Source organism: Gossypium hirsutum, chromosome D06 (assembly GCF_007990345.1).
Source record: "Gossypium hirsutum isolate 1008001.06 chromosome D06, Gossypium_hirsutum_v2.1, whole genome shotgun sequence".
NCBI classification, from domain to species: Eukaryota; Viridiplantae; Streptophyta; class Magnoliopsida; order Malvales; family Malvaceae; genus Gossypium; species Gossypium hirsutum.
Genome location: NC_053442.1, coordinates 7,896,213 through 7,914,173, shown reverse-complemented (window position 1 = coordinate 7,914,173; position 17,961 = coordinate 7,896,213). Strand labels below are relative to the sequence as shown.

General features: G+C 31.5%; 2 protein-coding genes across 3 annotated transcripts; one reads left to right on the top strand and one right to left on the bottom strand.

Moving 5' to 3' along the window:
* Positions 1 to 2,513: 2,513 nt before the first annotated feature.
* Positions 2,514 to 6,775, bottom strand: LOC107901336 (translocase of chloroplast 90, chloroplastic). Of its 2 annotated transcripts, none has more exons than XM_016827290.2 (3): positions 6,340 to 6,775; positions 5,890 to 6,030; positions 2,514 to 5,250 (listed from the first exon to the last, which is right to left on the bottom strand). In XM_016827290.2, exons 2-3 carry the CDS (start codon positions 6,023 to 6,025, stop codon positions 2,981 to 2,983), a joined length of 2,406 nt encoding a protein of 801 aa, XP_016682779.2. In that variant the 5' UTR covers positions 6,026 to 6,030; positions 6,340 to 6,775; the 3' UTR covers positions 2,514 to 2,980. The 2 variants fall into 2 exon arrangements, with proteins under 2 accessions (XP_016682779.2, XP_016682780.2); XM_016827291.2 differs by having other exon boundaries at positions 6,375 to 6,775.
* Positions 6,776 to 7,745: 970 nt separating this feature from the next.
* Positions 7,746 to 9,800, top strand: LOC107901337 (mRNA-capping enzyme). Its single transcript, XM_016827292.2, has one exon. The coding sequence runs from the start codon at positions 7,850 to 7,852 to the stop codon at positions 9,761 to 9,763; it is 1,914 nt and encodes a 637-aa protein (XP_016682781.2). The 5' UTR covers positions 7,746 to 7,849; the 3' UTR covers positions 9,764 to 9,800.
* Positions 9,801 to 17,961: the final 8,161 nt, after the last annotated feature.

Genomic DNA, 17,961 nt, shown 5'->3' with positions numbered 1-17,961 from the left:
GTTAAGTCATATCGAAGCTCACACTATCTTATCATCGAATCGATAGTTTTGTGGTCATTTTGAGTCCAGGGTTGTAGAATGTATAAATAAGGTGTCTTGAAGTTATTTTGATGTATATAAGTTGTGGTGAATTGAAAAGCTTGGTATAATATGATGCTTATGGTAATGCCTAATTGGAATGGTATATTTTGATTAATGTGCTTGAGGTATGAATGTAAAGTGTATGTTTTAATCATATACTTGAATTGGTATGTTTTAATGATATACTTGAATTATGAGATAGTGAATGGTTAAACAGGTTGATGTTTTAGACCTAAAAGCTATTAATGTCAAGTGTGCACTTATGTGCATGAAATTGAAGTGATTTGATTTGTTTTATTATGGTAAGGACTAGGTAAAGATAAGTGTTTAGATGTTCTGATTGGTATACCTAATGACGCTGAAATGTTAGGTACAATTGATGGTTGTGTTTATTGTTTTGTTAAGATGTTGAACTTGAATATTTGAACTTGATTTGTATGTTTTAGGTATGTTTTGAGCCATTTGAAATTGGTACTTGATGTATATGTGGCAAGGTTTGGATGGAAATATTGAAATAGAAACCAAAAACATGCTTTTTGCCAAATACAGAGGTCACGTGGTGACACCAGATTTTGGACGTCACAACGTTGCCATTACAGTGAGTGACGTCATGACGAGCTGAGGCTTGTCGTCCCGACATGACATACTATGATGGTCACGTCTTGATGAAAGCTAGAACGACGTCGATCCATACATTTCTAAAAATTTACAATTTGATCCTATTTTATGCTCAGGTTGATAAAAGAGCTTTCGTAAGCTCGATTAAGACTTGAAATTGATTGTTTATCATAGTTTGAATGTAATTGGCATGTAATTGCGTGCGTGAATGATTACTTATTTCGGATTTGACTGTAGTTGCTCTAGCAACTGATGTGGCATCCTATAGCTTGGACCCAACAATCGGGTCGGGCGAGGGCGAGGGGTGTTACAATTAATGCTGCAAAGGACCAGGAAAACCAAGCAAGAACAAGCCATGAAGAAGCCTTTGAGCCAACATAGATTATTTCCCAAGTTCTTGCAAAGATCAATCATTCACTCAACATCACATTACATCTTTAACTCAATGCATTTCGATTTTGTATACTAGTCTTTCAAATATTGTGGTTGGCAATGCCTTGGTAAAAAAAGATTTGTCAAATTATCACTAGAATGAATTTGTTGAACTTCTATATCGCCTTTCTTCTCAAAATCATGAGTGAAGAATAATTTTGGTGAAATATTGATTAAAGGAAAAAAGTATAACATGTTTTAGACTCTCATCACATTACATCTTTAAGTCAATGCACTCCAATTTTGTATACTAGTCTTTCGAATGTTGTGGTTGACAATACCTTGGTAAAAATATTTGTAAATTATCACTAGAATGAATTTGTTGAACTTCTATATTGTCTTTCTTCTCGAAATCATAAGTGAAAAATAATTTTGGTGAAATAAGTTTCTTCTATCACCTTTAATGAAACTGTCATTCAATTGAGTTATACATGTTGCATTATCTTCGTATAAGATAGTTGACATTTTTTCTGTAAAAAGAATCACATATCTTCTAGATATGCTAGGTTAACAATCTTAAATATCCAACATCAACATAGTCAACTAATAGAAATCTTTAATCACTTAAATAAAATAACCCATACAAATGACTCCTCTAAAATATTTAAATACATGTTTAATTTCATTTCTAATGTCTGCATGATAAAGAAGAATTAAATCTTTCTAATAAGCTTACAACAATTAACATGACTCAAATCGGTTACTTTTCATTGCACATCTATTAGTATCTTAGCCTTGTTAAATAAGGATGTGTCTTTCTAATAAGCTTACAACAATTAACATGACTCGAGCTGGTTACTTTTCATTGCACATTTATTAGTATCTTAGCCTTGTTAAATAAGGATGTGTTGGGTTTAGCTTTGCCCCCAACATATCACCCTAGTCTACACTTTTAATTTATAAATGTGACTCAATTCTTTTTTTTTTTTTATCAAAGAATCTTATGAACGATTAATTCTTGTATGATACATTTTTGATCGAAAGAGTTTTACCAATTCCAATAACTTTTCTTTTTGATTTGAAAATAGTTTGAATCGGATCCTTTCGATTTCTATATGGAAGTTATACCAAAATTTACCATATATAAAGAATGAATATAAAGTGTCTTTTAAATTATTCACAACATAAGATTGTTGGCATTCACTAAACCTCCAAATTCTCATGATAAATATTTGTTTATTATTATTAAACACCTTCGACTTAGTTTGGACCGATAAAAATGTTGTTTTATATTTGAGTGGGAGGGGGAAAGATGGGACAATCGAATCTAGTTTTTAGATAGTCTTTTAAAAGCTCAACAATCTACTATATCAGCTAAGTAGCAGATCACAGTTCAGCAAGTAAATCAAACATGAAAAGGTTAATTAGTTAAAAGTCATCACTCAGAAATTTTTATATACTGCCATTCAACTCAACAAGAATGAAACTTTTAACAACATTGAACTTATTAGATCAAAATTTTAAATAAAAAAGGGAATTACGGTCAATCTTTTACAACTATAGACTATTTAGCATTATTCTATGAAAAAAAACTCATTTCCCATGAATTCCTATATAACTACTTGCCTTGATTGACACTAACCTCAGCAGACATGGCTGAAAGCTCTCCTGGATACTCAAATGCCATCGCCCCCTCAGGATAGCGGAGATAGCAATGGGACAAACATCCAATACCTTGTCTTTGTTCCTACATATCTGAACTAAAATGTCCAATAAACCGAGACTATATCCAGAATGGCCTCAAAAAATCCTGCATACTATAGCATGTGTTTGGATGAAACTTGTATTCAAGATATAGACCACTTTCATGACCACTCTCTTGCAAGTCCTAACAAGAAAATTCTGGCGCTCAAACACCCTCCAATGCTTCAAGGTCTCTATTTCCAGTGGCCTTTCGACGCAAAAGGGCCTTGAAAATTGAAAAGACAGCAACCAATGCAATCTCCACATGATCCGAGCTACTCATCTTCACACGGACTTGCCCCATTTTCTGGCTATTTATATTGCCATTAATAGACAGCCTCATACCTCGTAATGGCCTGAACTCTGACTCAAAACCTCCGCCAAGGACGGTCTCTTTTCTAAATGAGAGAGCTGTCATAGTCAGGCTGAGATTATCATTTCTCACAGGGTAGTCCCTCCCTCTAAAACAAGCTTCAAAACTCCCACCATATGCCAGTTGTCCAGAACCCTCCATTAGCCCAGTATTCATAACAAACTTCACTCTCTTCCCCACCAATATCGTATCCTCAAGCTTAGCACCAACATAATACTTGTTTCGGAATGATGTCAGAGAGATTCCACAATCAGTAAAATTGTGCTTGAGGCTCCTCAGCTTTGCATTGCTGTGGACATTATACATAAGATCTTTACCAGTAGACTGAAGATCAAGTCCTAAAGAATAAGTAGGCCCCACAGGATCTACATATGCTACCGCACATTCAGATTGAATACTGAAATCACGCTTGTCCTTACTCATCTGCCCTGCAATTGAAGCAAAAACATTGTTTTTCACTTCCAAAGCTGTCTCCAAGTTTATTCCATCAAATCCAACATCATGATCCCATCCATGTGGATCAAGAACAGGTCTCGTAAGCAACAAGTCATTTGTGACCAGGCAGCGGTATCTGTGTACTGGGCAATCTGAGTCAAAACTTGGAGGGACTGCCATATCCGGTAATGGGATAGCCTCTGGAGCCACATTGTTATCAGCATCATCACCATCATTACCTTCAAAGCTTTTCTCTCTGGACAGCTTGCTCTCGTTCCGTCTGAGGCACTCTTCCTTCAACTGTTTCTTCAAATAAAGAGTCTCCCTGTATTCCAGCTCATCAAGATAGGCTTTTTTCTGTGATTTAGTCAATTTTTTAAATTGAGACTTTGTCAGGATTTGAATTGAAGGCAATTGATCATACTCCTCTTCTGCTTCCTCTGAGAGCAGAATCTCATCAATTCCAATTTCTGGCTCAGCTGAATTTGATACTGACCGATGACGTAAAAAAGATGAGAGAAGATGAGGCAGAGAAGGCAACTGATTGTTACTTACTTGTCCTAATTCAATGCTGTCTTGAAACTCAAAGAGCTTGTTGGCATCACCAAGAACCTTGGTACATGTGCATAATAACAAGAACTGAGATTTCCAAACCTGCCCATTTGGAAGTATATTTTCCCCCAAGAAATTTCTTTTGCACTGAGGGTCATTCTCCACCAAAAGTACCGGGTTTTCAAGCCTCGAGTCAGACACTGCCTGGTGAATATATTGCTGCACTAAATCAGTGCAATGGTTCACATAAGATTCATAACTGACAGGGTAACCATTAGGTCCTTCAGGAAGTGCTGAAGAAGAATGTGTCATGACAAGGATAGTGTTAAACCAAATTGCATTACCAAAAACTTCAGTCATAAGCTTCAAAAGTGGGAAATCACTATAACCCATGTTCAAGAGGTCAAGCCGCTCAAAATATAAAACAATGTCTGGAGGGGATCTTCTAATGAATCTCTTCACAGATAGCATAATCTTCCTATTCCTTCTCATGGTACTAGATGATGAAGGTAGAAAACCAGGGGTATCAATGAATGTTACTTTAACCCCATGAACAGTTCCTGTGATCTCTTGAATGCAATCGGTGGCAGGATGAAATGCATTTGTCTCGGTTTTAGGTTGATCAAACATAGAATTTATGGTTGCACTCTTGCCAACTCCTGTTTTGCCAAGGACAAGTATTTTAATAGAGAAATCTAATCCTTGGAGCCCAGATGCCTCCTGTTCCCTTGCTATTGTTTTGGCTCTCTCGTTTCTTAAGTTCACTCTCTTCAAATCTGATTCCCCTGCTCGTATCAAAGTTGCTAGGTGCATCCTATATAAAACTTTAGCCACCAGAAGATTGTCTTGAGATTGCCCCAAACGTATGAGAAGACGCAAGAATGTAATCTGGAGATCCTCAATCTTAACCAATGGATCCATCTTTTTTCTATTAGGACTACTATGCGATATATTAGAACCTTCAACTAGGATTTGCCGCTGTGAAGTAAAAGAGTCATTATCATGAATGCTACCAGAAGGGGAGGATATATCAGGAGGCACTGACAATGCTACTGAACTGGTGGTGTGAGATGAACCTAATAAAATAGAAGACAATTTGCCCAGTTGGTTATGAAAGTTACGTAATCTACCTAGAACATATTTTTTTTTATTCTGCATCAAAATCCACTTCTTTAATATAAGAACAGGTTAAAAGATGAACTTAATGAGAGATTCAGAATACATTTGTAGTCATAAAGGTATTATCAATTTCCAGTTCAAAGATTACTCAAAGCATTATAAATAAAGTTACAAAAAAGATTTGATTCTAAGTAGTGAAACTCCTATCTATTAATCTGCCAAGTAATCCGTCAAATAGGCAGCTCCAAAGTATATAATGTCACGTTCGTTGCAGCTTGCCAAATTCGGTGAAGATATCCAAGCTTCCCCTTTCTCAAGGTTTAATTTGCTTGACTATGATTCTTCAGTTAATTTACTAGTTTTTTGTTTACGACAAATATGTCAGTATCAATGACAGCCATCAATAAGCAAGTTTCTGACCACCTAAGATCATTCCACCAAGTACCAAGGTCGAGCATTTAACCATGTAGTTAAGAATATCCAATGAAATTAGGTTATGAGAAGGACAAGAAAAAGTAAGAGTCTTACATTTTCTAGGGATGAATTAGACTCATAGAGCTATCAAATCGGAACATCGTACAGATATTAAATCATACCTTGATCTTCTGATTCAAACTCTTGAGACGAAGGAGCCTCCGGAAAGAAACCGCCGCCGCTGCCGGACAGTGGTCTAGAGGATGCCAATGAATTGGATAGTACTTGAGTGAAAACCCAGTCTCGAATACCTTTCATCCTTCCTGAAATTTCACCAAAAAGGCTTATTGTTAATACTAAGCCTCAGACCAATACAATTTCCATTACAAGCTGGTACTAGTAAGGAAAAATCCTCACCATAAATCATAAGCCGAGATTAAAAAATAAAAAAAAACGTATTTCCAAATATTTTTATAAAATATGAATCCATCGAGTAAATTTAAGATTTATATAAGTTAAAAAGTAAAGAATAATTCAATTGGAATGAATATTATAATATAAATTAAAGGAGAAACATTGAATCCCAGCAATATGAAATGTCAAAAAACAAAAAAGTGGGGATAACTTCATACCTAAAATGAAAAATAAATAGAGCTGTGAACTATACCCAAATTCAATCTCCCTGATAATTTCAATGAAGAAGAAGAAGAAAACGCTCAGCTAGAATTGGATTCTAAGCAACAAAATTCACATCGGATTCGAATTGGCTGGTGCATCTCTGAGAACGGTGGTGTCAGGCTTATTTGATTTGATTTAATTTAATTTAATTTAAGCTTTAAAAAAAATTGGAATCGAAGGGTTTTTTTATTATTAATATTATAAATTCCTGTAAACACAAGGAGGGGAAGAAACAGAGAAAAGAAGAGGCTGTGGCTGTGGCTGTGGCTGTGAGAAGAAGAAAATTCAGATAAGACAGACAACGATAGAAAATAAGAAAATTTCCCACTTATTATAAAACAAATTTTATTTTTTCCTTTCGATGCAATGTTGGTCGCCAATTTCTTCTGCCCTACCCCGTTTCTTGTTTCTTTTTGTTTTTTATTGGGATAATATTTCTTTTTTAACTTAATCATAATGTTTCATATTTTTATTCATATTAAATATTTTTTGAGATTTTATATTTATCAGTGTTGATGTAATGTAACTTTCTTTTTTCTGTTGAAATTCAATATACGTGTGGGTTTAGATGCACAATGTATTTATTTGTAGTTAGTGTAAAAATAATAATAGCGATAAAATTAAATATTGTAACGATACTGTAACGTAAAATAAACAGTAAATTAAACTTACCTTACTGGCCATCTAAATTTAACCATAATATTATCTGAACCTTTTTCCTGAATTCCTAACTTCATAATCCTTAAACCAAACTCATTTCTTAAGCTTTGAATCTTGCATTGAAACATCTTATAATTGCCTTTCAAATTATTTTATTGTAACATATTCAAGTTATAATATCTTGTCTTATCGGGTCAAGAATTTTGACTGAACTTCATTGTTAATCAAAGTTGATATTGACTCTTTTGTTTGAGATGCATTTTGTGAGCATAGTCCTCTACAAGTGTTTAAGTATTATTTAGATAAGGGAAAAAATATTCTAAATTAATCATAAATAAGGCTTATTGTAAACCCTAAATCATATTTAGGATAAACTCAAATCATATCTAGGGTTATTCTACTAAGTATTTGTGTATCTAAATAATGCTTAAACAATTTATAAATAGGAGGATTATGCGCTTTAATGCACTCAAATCCATGTTATCTTACATTTCATATTCTCAATCGGCTAAAATATTTATTTATATATAAATGGATCTGAACTTTCATGAGGTCGACGGCAGCCCTACCAATGGTCCAACCTAGTAGGTAATCCTTACCTCATTCGTAAAGGAACCACTTAATATACGCATATATAAGATGTTGTCTTTTATCTCCCTATCAACTTTCACAAGTCTACTTTTTTTTTCTCTTGTTCATTAATTTCCCCAGTTTGCAGAAAATTTATATTGCCTTGTCTCTCCAATTTTCCTTTTTCTTCAGTTTAGCTTGGCCAGGAATTGAATGCCACAAATTTAATTTAGAATGGACTCAAATCCTTCTAGTGATCAAGAAAGCCGAAAGAGATTGAAAATACAAGACTTAGAAGATCACGAGCTACTGCTTCTTCATGTTGATCGGTTTCATCAAAGTGAGAGTTACCCCAGAATTCATGATAAGAATGAGATCCCTCCTGGCTGGTTGGATTGCCCTTCACTTGGTCAACAAATCTTAGGCTGCATTCTTCCTTCCAAGGTCCCTCTTGATGAATCCTTCCAAACCAACATTCCTCCTGGAAAAACATACTCTTTCAAACAAGTGATTCAAAGGGTGGAAAATTCCGATGGGAAGCTGAGTTTAGTGGTTGATTTGACGAATACTCGTCGTTACTATTCAGTTCCAGACTTGAAGCAAAAAGGGATTGAGTATGTCAAGATTAGATGCAAGGGGCGTGATGCTATGCCCGATAACTTCTCCGTGAATATTTTTGTGTATGAGTTGTCGAAATTCTTTTCACGTCAGGCGAATGAGTCGAAGAATTTCGTGCTTGTTCATTGTACACACGGGCATAATCGGACCGGGTTTATGATTGTTCATTATCTGATGCGTTTTCAGCCATTGATGCCTGTCACTCGAGCAATGGAAATATTTGCTCTTGCTCGTCCTCCTGGGATCTACAAGCCAAACTATATTGATGCTCTGTATGCATTTTATAACGAAGGAAAGCCTGTAATGTTTGCCTATCCGTCACCTCCTCAGTGGAAGAATACCTCGAATGCATCGTTGAATGAGAATCATAAATTGGATGCAGGTCCAACAACACAAAATGATTATATCTTGGGAGATAAAATACCATTCAATCAAATGAAATCACTTAGGGAATCATGCTACAAGATGTTGAACCTAAATGTTGAAAGAGCTAGAAGGTTTCCAGGGTCTCACCCTGTTTCACTCAACAGGGATAATTTGCAACTTTTGAGGCAACATTACTATTATGCTACATGGAAAGCTGATGGGACTCGGTACATGATGCTAATAACTGTCGATGGATGTTATTTGATCGATAGACATTTTAATTTCCGAAGAGTTCAGATAAGGTTCCCATGCAGTTACAGAAATAGTACTCACCATTATACCTTGCTTGATGGAGAGATGGTGATTGGTACTTTGCCATGTTCTCAAAACAAGGAAAGAAGATTCTTGGTTTTCGATATCATTGCTTGTAATGGAAATAATCTGATGGAGAAACCATTCTCTGAAAGATGGAATTTGGTGGAGAAAGAAGTGATCGAGCCTCGAAATCGAGATCAGAAAAACATTAGCCAAAGCAAGCATTCGTGTTACAAATATGAATTGGAATCTTTCAGGGTTGGGAGAAAAGATTTTTGGTCACTTTCAACTGTGCCAAAGATATTAAAGGAGTTAATCCCCAAACTTTGTCATGAAGCAGATGGTCTTATTTTTCAAGGTCGAGATGATCCTTACATACCTTTCACTCATGAAGGCCTTCTCAAATGGAAATATGCTGAAATGAACTCAGTTGATTTCCTGTTCCAGATGGGTGTTAACGATGATCATAAACTTTTCCTTCACGAAAATGGGAGAAAGAAGGTGATGGAAGGGCACAGAGTTGAATTCAGAGATGGCTCAAATCCTAGCTCATATTCTGGGATGATCATTGAATGTTCTTGGGACAGCAAGGACGCGGTGTGGGTTTATATGAGGAAGAGAAATGATAAAAGAAGCCCTAATGATTTGAATACCTACAAGAAGGTGATGAGAAGCATAAGGGATAACATTACAGCAGACATTTTATTACAGGAGATTGATCACATTATTTGCTTGCCTATTTATAAACATCCTCCTTCTCATCGGTTGAGTTTTAAATACTTATGTATGTTTATGAGTATACTTATTGTAATATTTAAATGTCATATGAAAAATGGTTCTTCTGGTTGACGTATATATGGAAAATAACAGTACTACCATTAGCAACTAAAGATTCTATGCAAATAATTAATTAAGGAACTATCATCTATGCATCTAACAATAAATGATGAGCTCACGCTTTAGCTCTATTCATCATTCATAGAAAAATTCTCTATGAAAATTGTAAACTCTTTGTAATTTTTTTTATTATAACTTGATTTCAATGTGGATATTCAAAACTTGCAAATTCAATTATTTTTTAATTTTAAATTTTAAATATTGTTCTTGATTAAATCTTAACTCGATTCGCACGAACATTGTTGCCGATGTAGGAGGATGTAATTTCGAGTGCACTAAAACACATTATTAGGGGCGAAGCTAGAAATTCTTTTTAGGAGCGGCCGAAATTAAATTGTAATTTTTACGGTAGTAAAAATGCAATTTCACCATTTGAATAGCCTATATTTTTATAATTTTTAAAGGATTAAATCATTTTTTTATCATTTTTAAGGGGCTAAAGTGCAATTTTACCTTACTAATTTAAAATTTTGAAAACTATAAAGGGCTTAAATAGAAAATTTTCCATTTTAAAGGGATCAAGCCTCAGCCAGTCCCCCTAGATACGCCCCTATGCATTATCCTCCTATTCATGGGTTGGGGAATGGCTATAGGTAGTTCTAGGCATTGTGTCATAAAAATTAGATATGATCAAAACCTATAATGAGATTATTCAAAAAAAAAAGTTAATGGGTCAAAGTAAAAATTACAAAAGCCCCTCAACTTCTAAGATTTGCAAAATTGGTCCCTTGTCATTAGAGGTGCTCATGGGCAGAGCGGCCTGGCTAGACGGCCCGCCCGAAATATGGGAGGGTTCGGGTAAAAATATAGGCCCGAAATATGGGTTTGGGTAAGAAATTAAGCCCGTTTTAAAAACGGGCCGGGCCTCAGGTAAAAATTTTTTGGCCCGGCCCGAATTTAATTAATATAATTTTTTTATTTTTTATTTTGTCATTAATACATTTCCCATTTCCCTTCCCTTCCCCATTTCCCCCCGACCCCAGATAAATCCCTAACCCTTTCCCTCCCTTTTTTTTCCCCCAAATCGGATCCAACTCCACCTCCACCGATTCACGACTCCACGTCCACGACTCCACGACTCCACGGTGCTTCACTGCTTCTAGCCTTCTTCATCTTCTCAAAGGTGAGTTTGCTGTTAACCTTTGAATTTGTTTTTTTGCTTTGTGCTTTTTGATTTTCATTTTTATTCGAATTAGTTCCCTCACTTGCTTGTGACTGTAGATGTATAATTTCATTTTATGTATCCGTTCTTTTCTTGCTTGTGACCTGCTTTTCTAGTAGGAATTCTTCTGTCTACATACTATTATCGCTATTATAGAAATAGCTTAAGTGATGTTTTTATCAATATTGGTTCTCCTATGCTTCAATAGTTATCCTTCTTTCTGTCTCTGCTATTGGATGTCATAGGTTAGCTTGCGGATTTTGGTTGGATTATTTTTCATTTGATGTATAATTTCATATATTTGTTGAAAGCCCAGATGCTAAAACTTCAATTTTGATTTTATTATTATTATTATTATTATTTTGGCTTTGGATTTATAGGTAGTTAGGTACTTTCAATTCTAGGATTATTCTACTTTTCTGAATCACTGAATTGATTTTAGCTCTTAAAAAGTATATATTTTTAAGAACCGGGATAGTGCTTGATTTTGACTTTGATCCTTTACTTGAAGATTCATTTTAGATCTTTATTTAGTTGGAAACTGCTGAGAGATTGTGTTGCTTAAATCTCCCTTGCAAACCCTTTTTTCTCTTCTATTTGACGCATAAATTTTGCTTTATTTGGATGTGAAATCTGTTTGAAGATCTAACTAAAACTCATGTTTTTGAGTGATTTTTTTGTTTTTTTTTGTTTGTTTTATCACAGAACTTTTTTCACTACTGGGAAAGAATACTTGGGCAATGATTTCAATAATTCAATTCCATGTCAACTTTATTTTGTTGAGTTGTGATTTGTGAAGAATTTTTGTTTGATTATATCTAGCTGAGTATCCTCAAAAAACCCAATTTGTAGATTTGAGGCTTTTTTTTTTATCTTTATTGACAATGGAGCACCTACCAGTTGAAGTCATTGGAAACATTTTGTCTCGACTTGGAGGTGCCCGAGATGTTGTGATAGCCTCTGCAACATGTTGGAAATGGCGAGAAGCTTATATTTGTTTTAATATATATGAGTTCGGTTATATTGTTTTAATATACTTTTTTAATATATTGTTTTAATATATTGTTATAATATACTGTTATAATTGTATTGTTTTAATATAATGTTTTAACTTTTAAATTTTAGTATACTGTTATAAATATACATTTAATTTGTAACACATTAAATTTTAGTTTCTATACTTTATTTTTTAACATAAAATGGTGCTTATATTTTTTTAATGTTATTAACTAAATAATTAATATTGTTAATTTTTTGATTAAAACAGTAATTTTTAATGTAATATACTGTTTTAATAATATATTGTTATAAAATTTATAATATACTGTTTTAATATACTATTATAAATATATTTTTTTAATATATTGTTTTAATATACTATTATAATTATATTGTTTTAATATAATGTTTTAACTTTTAAATTTTAATATACTGTTATAAATATACATTTAATTTGTAACACATTAAATGTTGATGTCCTAATGTATTATAGTGTTACTACTTACTTGTCAAACATTAAAAATATTTAAATTTAAAATAATTACTTACCATTTTTAATAAAATACTAGAAAACTATGTCATTAATTGCCCAAGATGTTGTTTAAAATCTAATATTTTTATGATTAGATGTCGTAAATCGTAATTTACCCCCAAATGTAGTGTCATTTTGAAGGTGCATGGCATTGATTAAATTTACGATTATTTAATTTTAATACATGTATATATATAATTATATATTCAATAACCGAGTTATAAATAAGATTGTTTTTGGATTGCAGGACTTGAGTTTTATGACTATGGCTAGTTCAAACACTCCTATACCTGTGGATGATGGGTTTAATGAGTATGAAAGTTCTCACAAACATCAAAAGCCTACCACTTCAAAGGTGTGGGATGAAATGACAAAGCTTGAATGCGAGAACAAAAATGAATTGAAGGCACAATGTAATCACTGTAAGACTATCTTCTCTGCTAAATCTTCTAGTGGAACCTCTCATTTAAGACGTCGTCTAAATAGCTGTTTAAGATACTTTCTTTCTAAATGTTTAAAATTTAATTTAGCTTACAATTTATATTTTGTTATGAAATTAAATATGTTGATGGATTAATGTATAAATATTATGGTTTGTTGCTTAATTTTCCAAAGTCATTTTGGAGGTATATGTACTTGTGGGGTTGAACTTATGTTTTCTTATCTCAAACATAGTTTGAAGCAAAATTAGAGATTGGGATTTTCAGTGCTTGATTTTGTTGTGATTATTATGATTAACAACAAACATATGGCTAAAACTTTGTACTAACATTTAAACAGTGGCATTCAAATTTTTTTAGATTTATTCTGATTAGTTATCATATTCTTTCTTGATATGCTATGCTAGATTTGGACATTCATTTGATACATTCTAGTTGATCTCTTTTTCATCTAGTAACTTTGATCTTTGGATTAAAACTTTTAAAAAAGAAAAAAAGTTGAGCTTTACCATTTTAAGTATAAAGTACAGAATAAGAAGTTAAGAACTGACTCCATATTTTAAAATTTATATAATAAGTATTTTTTGACTACTTTTGTCTTACTTATTAAATTGAGTATGGAACTATGGAACAAAGATCAATGAGAGTAATAGTATGGATCAATTTTGATATTGTTATCCTTTAAAAGCATAAAAATGTAATGATATGATAAACTTTAAAATATTTAAGTTAAAAAGTTAAAAAGTTAAAAGTAATTAAATTCTTAGTTAATTGTTTGTAATTACTTGTATAATCATTTTTTATTTTTAAGATTTGATTGTTTGTAATTAAATTCAAATAAGTAATCTTATTTTATTTTTTTGTTCATTATATACAAAAAAAATTACAATTTGATATTTAATATAAATTCAATAATAATTAATTTTAATAACAATTAGTTTTAACTTTTAAGTCAAAAAAAAAAGCCGGGTCGGGCCCGGGCTTCATTTTTTTACGGGCCGGGCCTGGGCAAAATATTAGGCCCATATTTCGCGCCGGGCCTAGGAAATGGGCTGAAATTTTTTATGGGCCTGGCCCGGCCCATGAGCACCTCTACTTGTCATTGTCCTTGTCCTTGTCCAAACTTTTGAAGAGTACATAGACTTATAATATATTTTAACATTTATACTATAAAAATTTATTATATTTATTGCTAAAATATTAATATAAATATTTTCAATAATATATGAAGAATATTATTTAAACTTTAAAATTATTGTTTTTAAAATTTATTATTAAAATAAAATTTTAATATTAAAATAATAAATTATATTAATTATATTATTAAATAGAAATGATAAAATATATATGTGTAATCATATTAAAAATTATAATATTTGATATTAATATTTACATATTTTTAAAATTAAAATTAAAAATTTATTATTAATATAATAATATTAGGCTTGATTCAAGTTGATTTTTATATAAAAATAAAATTACTTATAAAAGAGTTATTTTTTGAAAAATGACTTACGCTTGGATAAGTAATTTTACAAGAAAAATGACTTATTATCCATTGACTTGTTAGTCATTTTTTATTGATCAAGTTATTTTCCATAAAACAAATATAGGAAAATGTAAATAAATAAAAAACATTTCCCATAGGGATGAAGCCATAATTTTTTTATGGAATTAAGTTGTATATTTTTACGATAGTAAAATTGTAATTTTACCATTTTAAAAGCCTATATCTTTATTATTTTTAAAAGATTAAATCAATTTCTATCGCTTTTGAGGGGTCAAAGTGTAATTTTACCATTATTAATTTAAATTTTTATAAATTATAAAAGGGCTAAAAGGGAAATTTTCTATTTTAGGAGGTCGGGGCCTCTACCAGCCCTTGGTTCTGCTCTTAATTTTTCGTAAATTATTTTTTGTGAAACAAATGCACTCTAAGTGTCGTTTCTTTAACAAAGATGACCGGTAAACATAACAAAAATAAACGAAAAACGAACAAACACCACCAACCCAATAGTTTCTAACTTCTAAGCTCTCATAAAAAAAAAAAAAACATGTTCGTGTCTAAAAAGTACATCATTTTATTAATTTTGTTCGTTACGTGATTTTCAAATTTCACCCGAATAACACTCTTTTAATTTAACTTACAAAAGATGATTAAATTACACGAATCATAGTTTTTCAAGTATAATTGATGTTAGAATAATAAATCTCCAAATGTATGATATTTCAAGAATTAACAGGAATGGAAGATGAACTATTATGTATCATTGCATTGAGAAATTCAAGTTACATTCACTTGTAATTTATACACATAAGCTATAAGCTCTCATAACAAACTAATTACTAGTTGAAACTTAACCACTTTGTTAACATATTTAATTGCTACTGTTTTGATATTAATCATATCAATCTTAAATTGATAAATTTAAGTTATGTCCATTTATATAGATGCATAATATTTTATATACTTTTATATTTTAAATCATGTATAAATATTTAGAAAAAAAATTATTATTATTATTTCTTAACTATTTTTTAATATAATTATTAAAAAATAAAATATGATCATTAAATTTGATTAAATAAATAAATTAATAATTTTAAAATATGCAATTGAGGCCTATTTTGCATATATATATTAATATAAATTTATTGAGAAACTAGAAATTGAATTATAAATATATATATATATATTAAAAATATTTTTTAAAAGTATGAATAATTCCAAAATGATATACCAAAATCTCCCATACTAATACATAAAAATACTTAACAACAACAGTAGGTACATTTGTATGGTACTGATCACCTTAACAAAGACTATGCAAGGTTTCATGTTTTAAATTAAGACAATCCATTGGGTTTGGGCCTCTAAATCTAATCTCAACTTGGACTTCAAATTAAAAGCTGTAGAGATCTGCTATTTTATCTATAATTTAGGATAATTTTAGATTTATTAAAAAATTTATTTGATAAAAGCTTAATAAATCACTTGCTATCCAAATTTAACAAACACTTCAATTGACAAGTGATACAAGTCATTGATGTTAAGATTTTTTTAAAAGTGTTTTTAGGTAATTGTCGATTGAGTTTTAATTCGATTGACATCGATATAATTGTCAGTGCAAGAATTGGAGCGGGACTATGAGTAATTTTAGGTATTCTATGAAAAAGAACAGATGTGATAAGAACTTATAATGAAATTAAGATTAAAAAAAATTAATAGTGTTAATTTTAATGAAATAACAAAAGTAACAAATATTTAACTGATATGTATATTATAATGTTACAATTTCATAGAAAGAAACTACATGCACTTTTTTTAAGAATAATTATTTTCCAAGAAACTTTAGAAAGGTTAACCAACCAACCAACCCACCCTCAAAATCTTATCTACTTAAATCTCTCATCTTCTTCATTTTTTTCCCCAATCTTTCAAGAAAGAAATCAATATTTTAATAAAGGATTTGTATTTCATCTTGAGTTGATATATTGTTTGAAAATCTCTTTTTATCTTTGTTATATGTTTCAAAACTCCTTTTTATAATTTTTATTTATGATTTTTTCTATTAACAATTGATAAAAAAATTTTGGGTTAAATTTTTTTTTAATGAGAAGAAGGAAAAGGAAATTAAATTAATTAAAAATAAATCTTGTTTTCTTATTGAAAAATTTTAGCCTAAAACTTCGTCTGATGACGGTTTATTTTAGTAGAAAACCAATTTACTATTCTTTAAATTTTTAATTATGATTTAGCGTTGGAAAAGTAATATTTGTTTGTTTTTAATAAAAACGGAGGTTAATTCATACTAATTAATAATCATAACAAGATATCTTAAAATTTTAAATTAGGTGTCATGTAAAATAATAGCAACCCAAATCCTAAGTCCTATGCCACAGTTTGAATTAAAATAATAATACAAACTTTGAATAATAAAATATCAAATAATGTATCTAAAGATATTTTAACAAAGCCGAGCTGAGACCCTCTGGATGTCGCGTCCACGTCCTAACCTGATGGGTTATCTGTGAAAATTTAAGGAGGGTGAGCTATGACGCTTAGTGTGAGTTCAATCACAAGAAGATTAGTGCAATAGTCGATAAGGCATATTAATTAATAATGCATAAAATAATCGTAATTTAATAGCAGCTTGAAATATCAATTCTTAATTTAGCCACCATTAGTATCAAGAATTCACAATAGCAATATCAAAATATTGATTTCACAAATTACTCATTCATATATGTAGATATAAATATATCCTACTAGAAATTCTAGGTTTGTATGCACATACTTTCATAGATGCCATACAATATCAATTTTTAATAGAAACGATCTTACCCCACCGCTACACATTACAATCGGAGCTCCTTAGAACTCCAATTGCCAGCACACCAGGTTGTGGGTTAACCACCAATAGTTTGCAGTTTTACCGTCAATGGCTATGGACACACAACAAAATACCGCAGATGGAATCTGCCTTTGGCTGTGGATACACAACAAGACCGTCGCAGATGGAATCTACATATGGTTGTGAGTACACAACAAAATAAATGCAGATAAATTGCCAATACTTCCGTCGTTCATAACATCCCACCCCATGCAATACAATATGGCATGTTCAAACATATCATGCTTTTTATGTGATCGGTTTAACAGTTTCATAAAGCATACTATACATACAATCACCGACACCGAAACAATAGTCATACGTATTGTTCACAATTCATGCAAATGTATATAAATGTCATATTAATATGGTTAGCCAATTTATGGATTCTAACATATTTCACATTATCGGTGACTTAATTGAATAATATAATATACTAAAATAGTTCGAAAAAAATTAGGGAATAAACTAAACATAACATAAAATTTTGGGCCAAAACTGTAAAATCTGAGATACAGGGGACACATGACCATGTGAAATGCCTTAGACCTTGTGGAGGGGGTACACGATCGTGTGGCTAGGCTATATGACAAACTATGACTGTGTGGAGGGTCTTAGGTCAT

What these genes read in the sequence shown, in the direction of transcription:
- LOC107901336 (XM_016827290.2), bottom strand. Translation starts at nt 6,025, where the DNA reads ATGAAAGGTATTCGAGACTGGGTTTTCACTCAAGTACTATCCAATTCA. An exon ending in GTTTGAATCAGAAGATCAAG is followed by an intron (nt 5,251 to 5,889) that starts GTATGATTTAAT and finishes CTATTTTATTAG; the next exon opens with GTTCATCTCACACCACCAGT.
- LOC107901337 (XM_016827292.2), top strand. Translation starts at nt 7,850, where the DNA reads ATGGACTCAAATCCTTCTAGTGATCAAGAAAGCCGAAAGAGATTGAAA.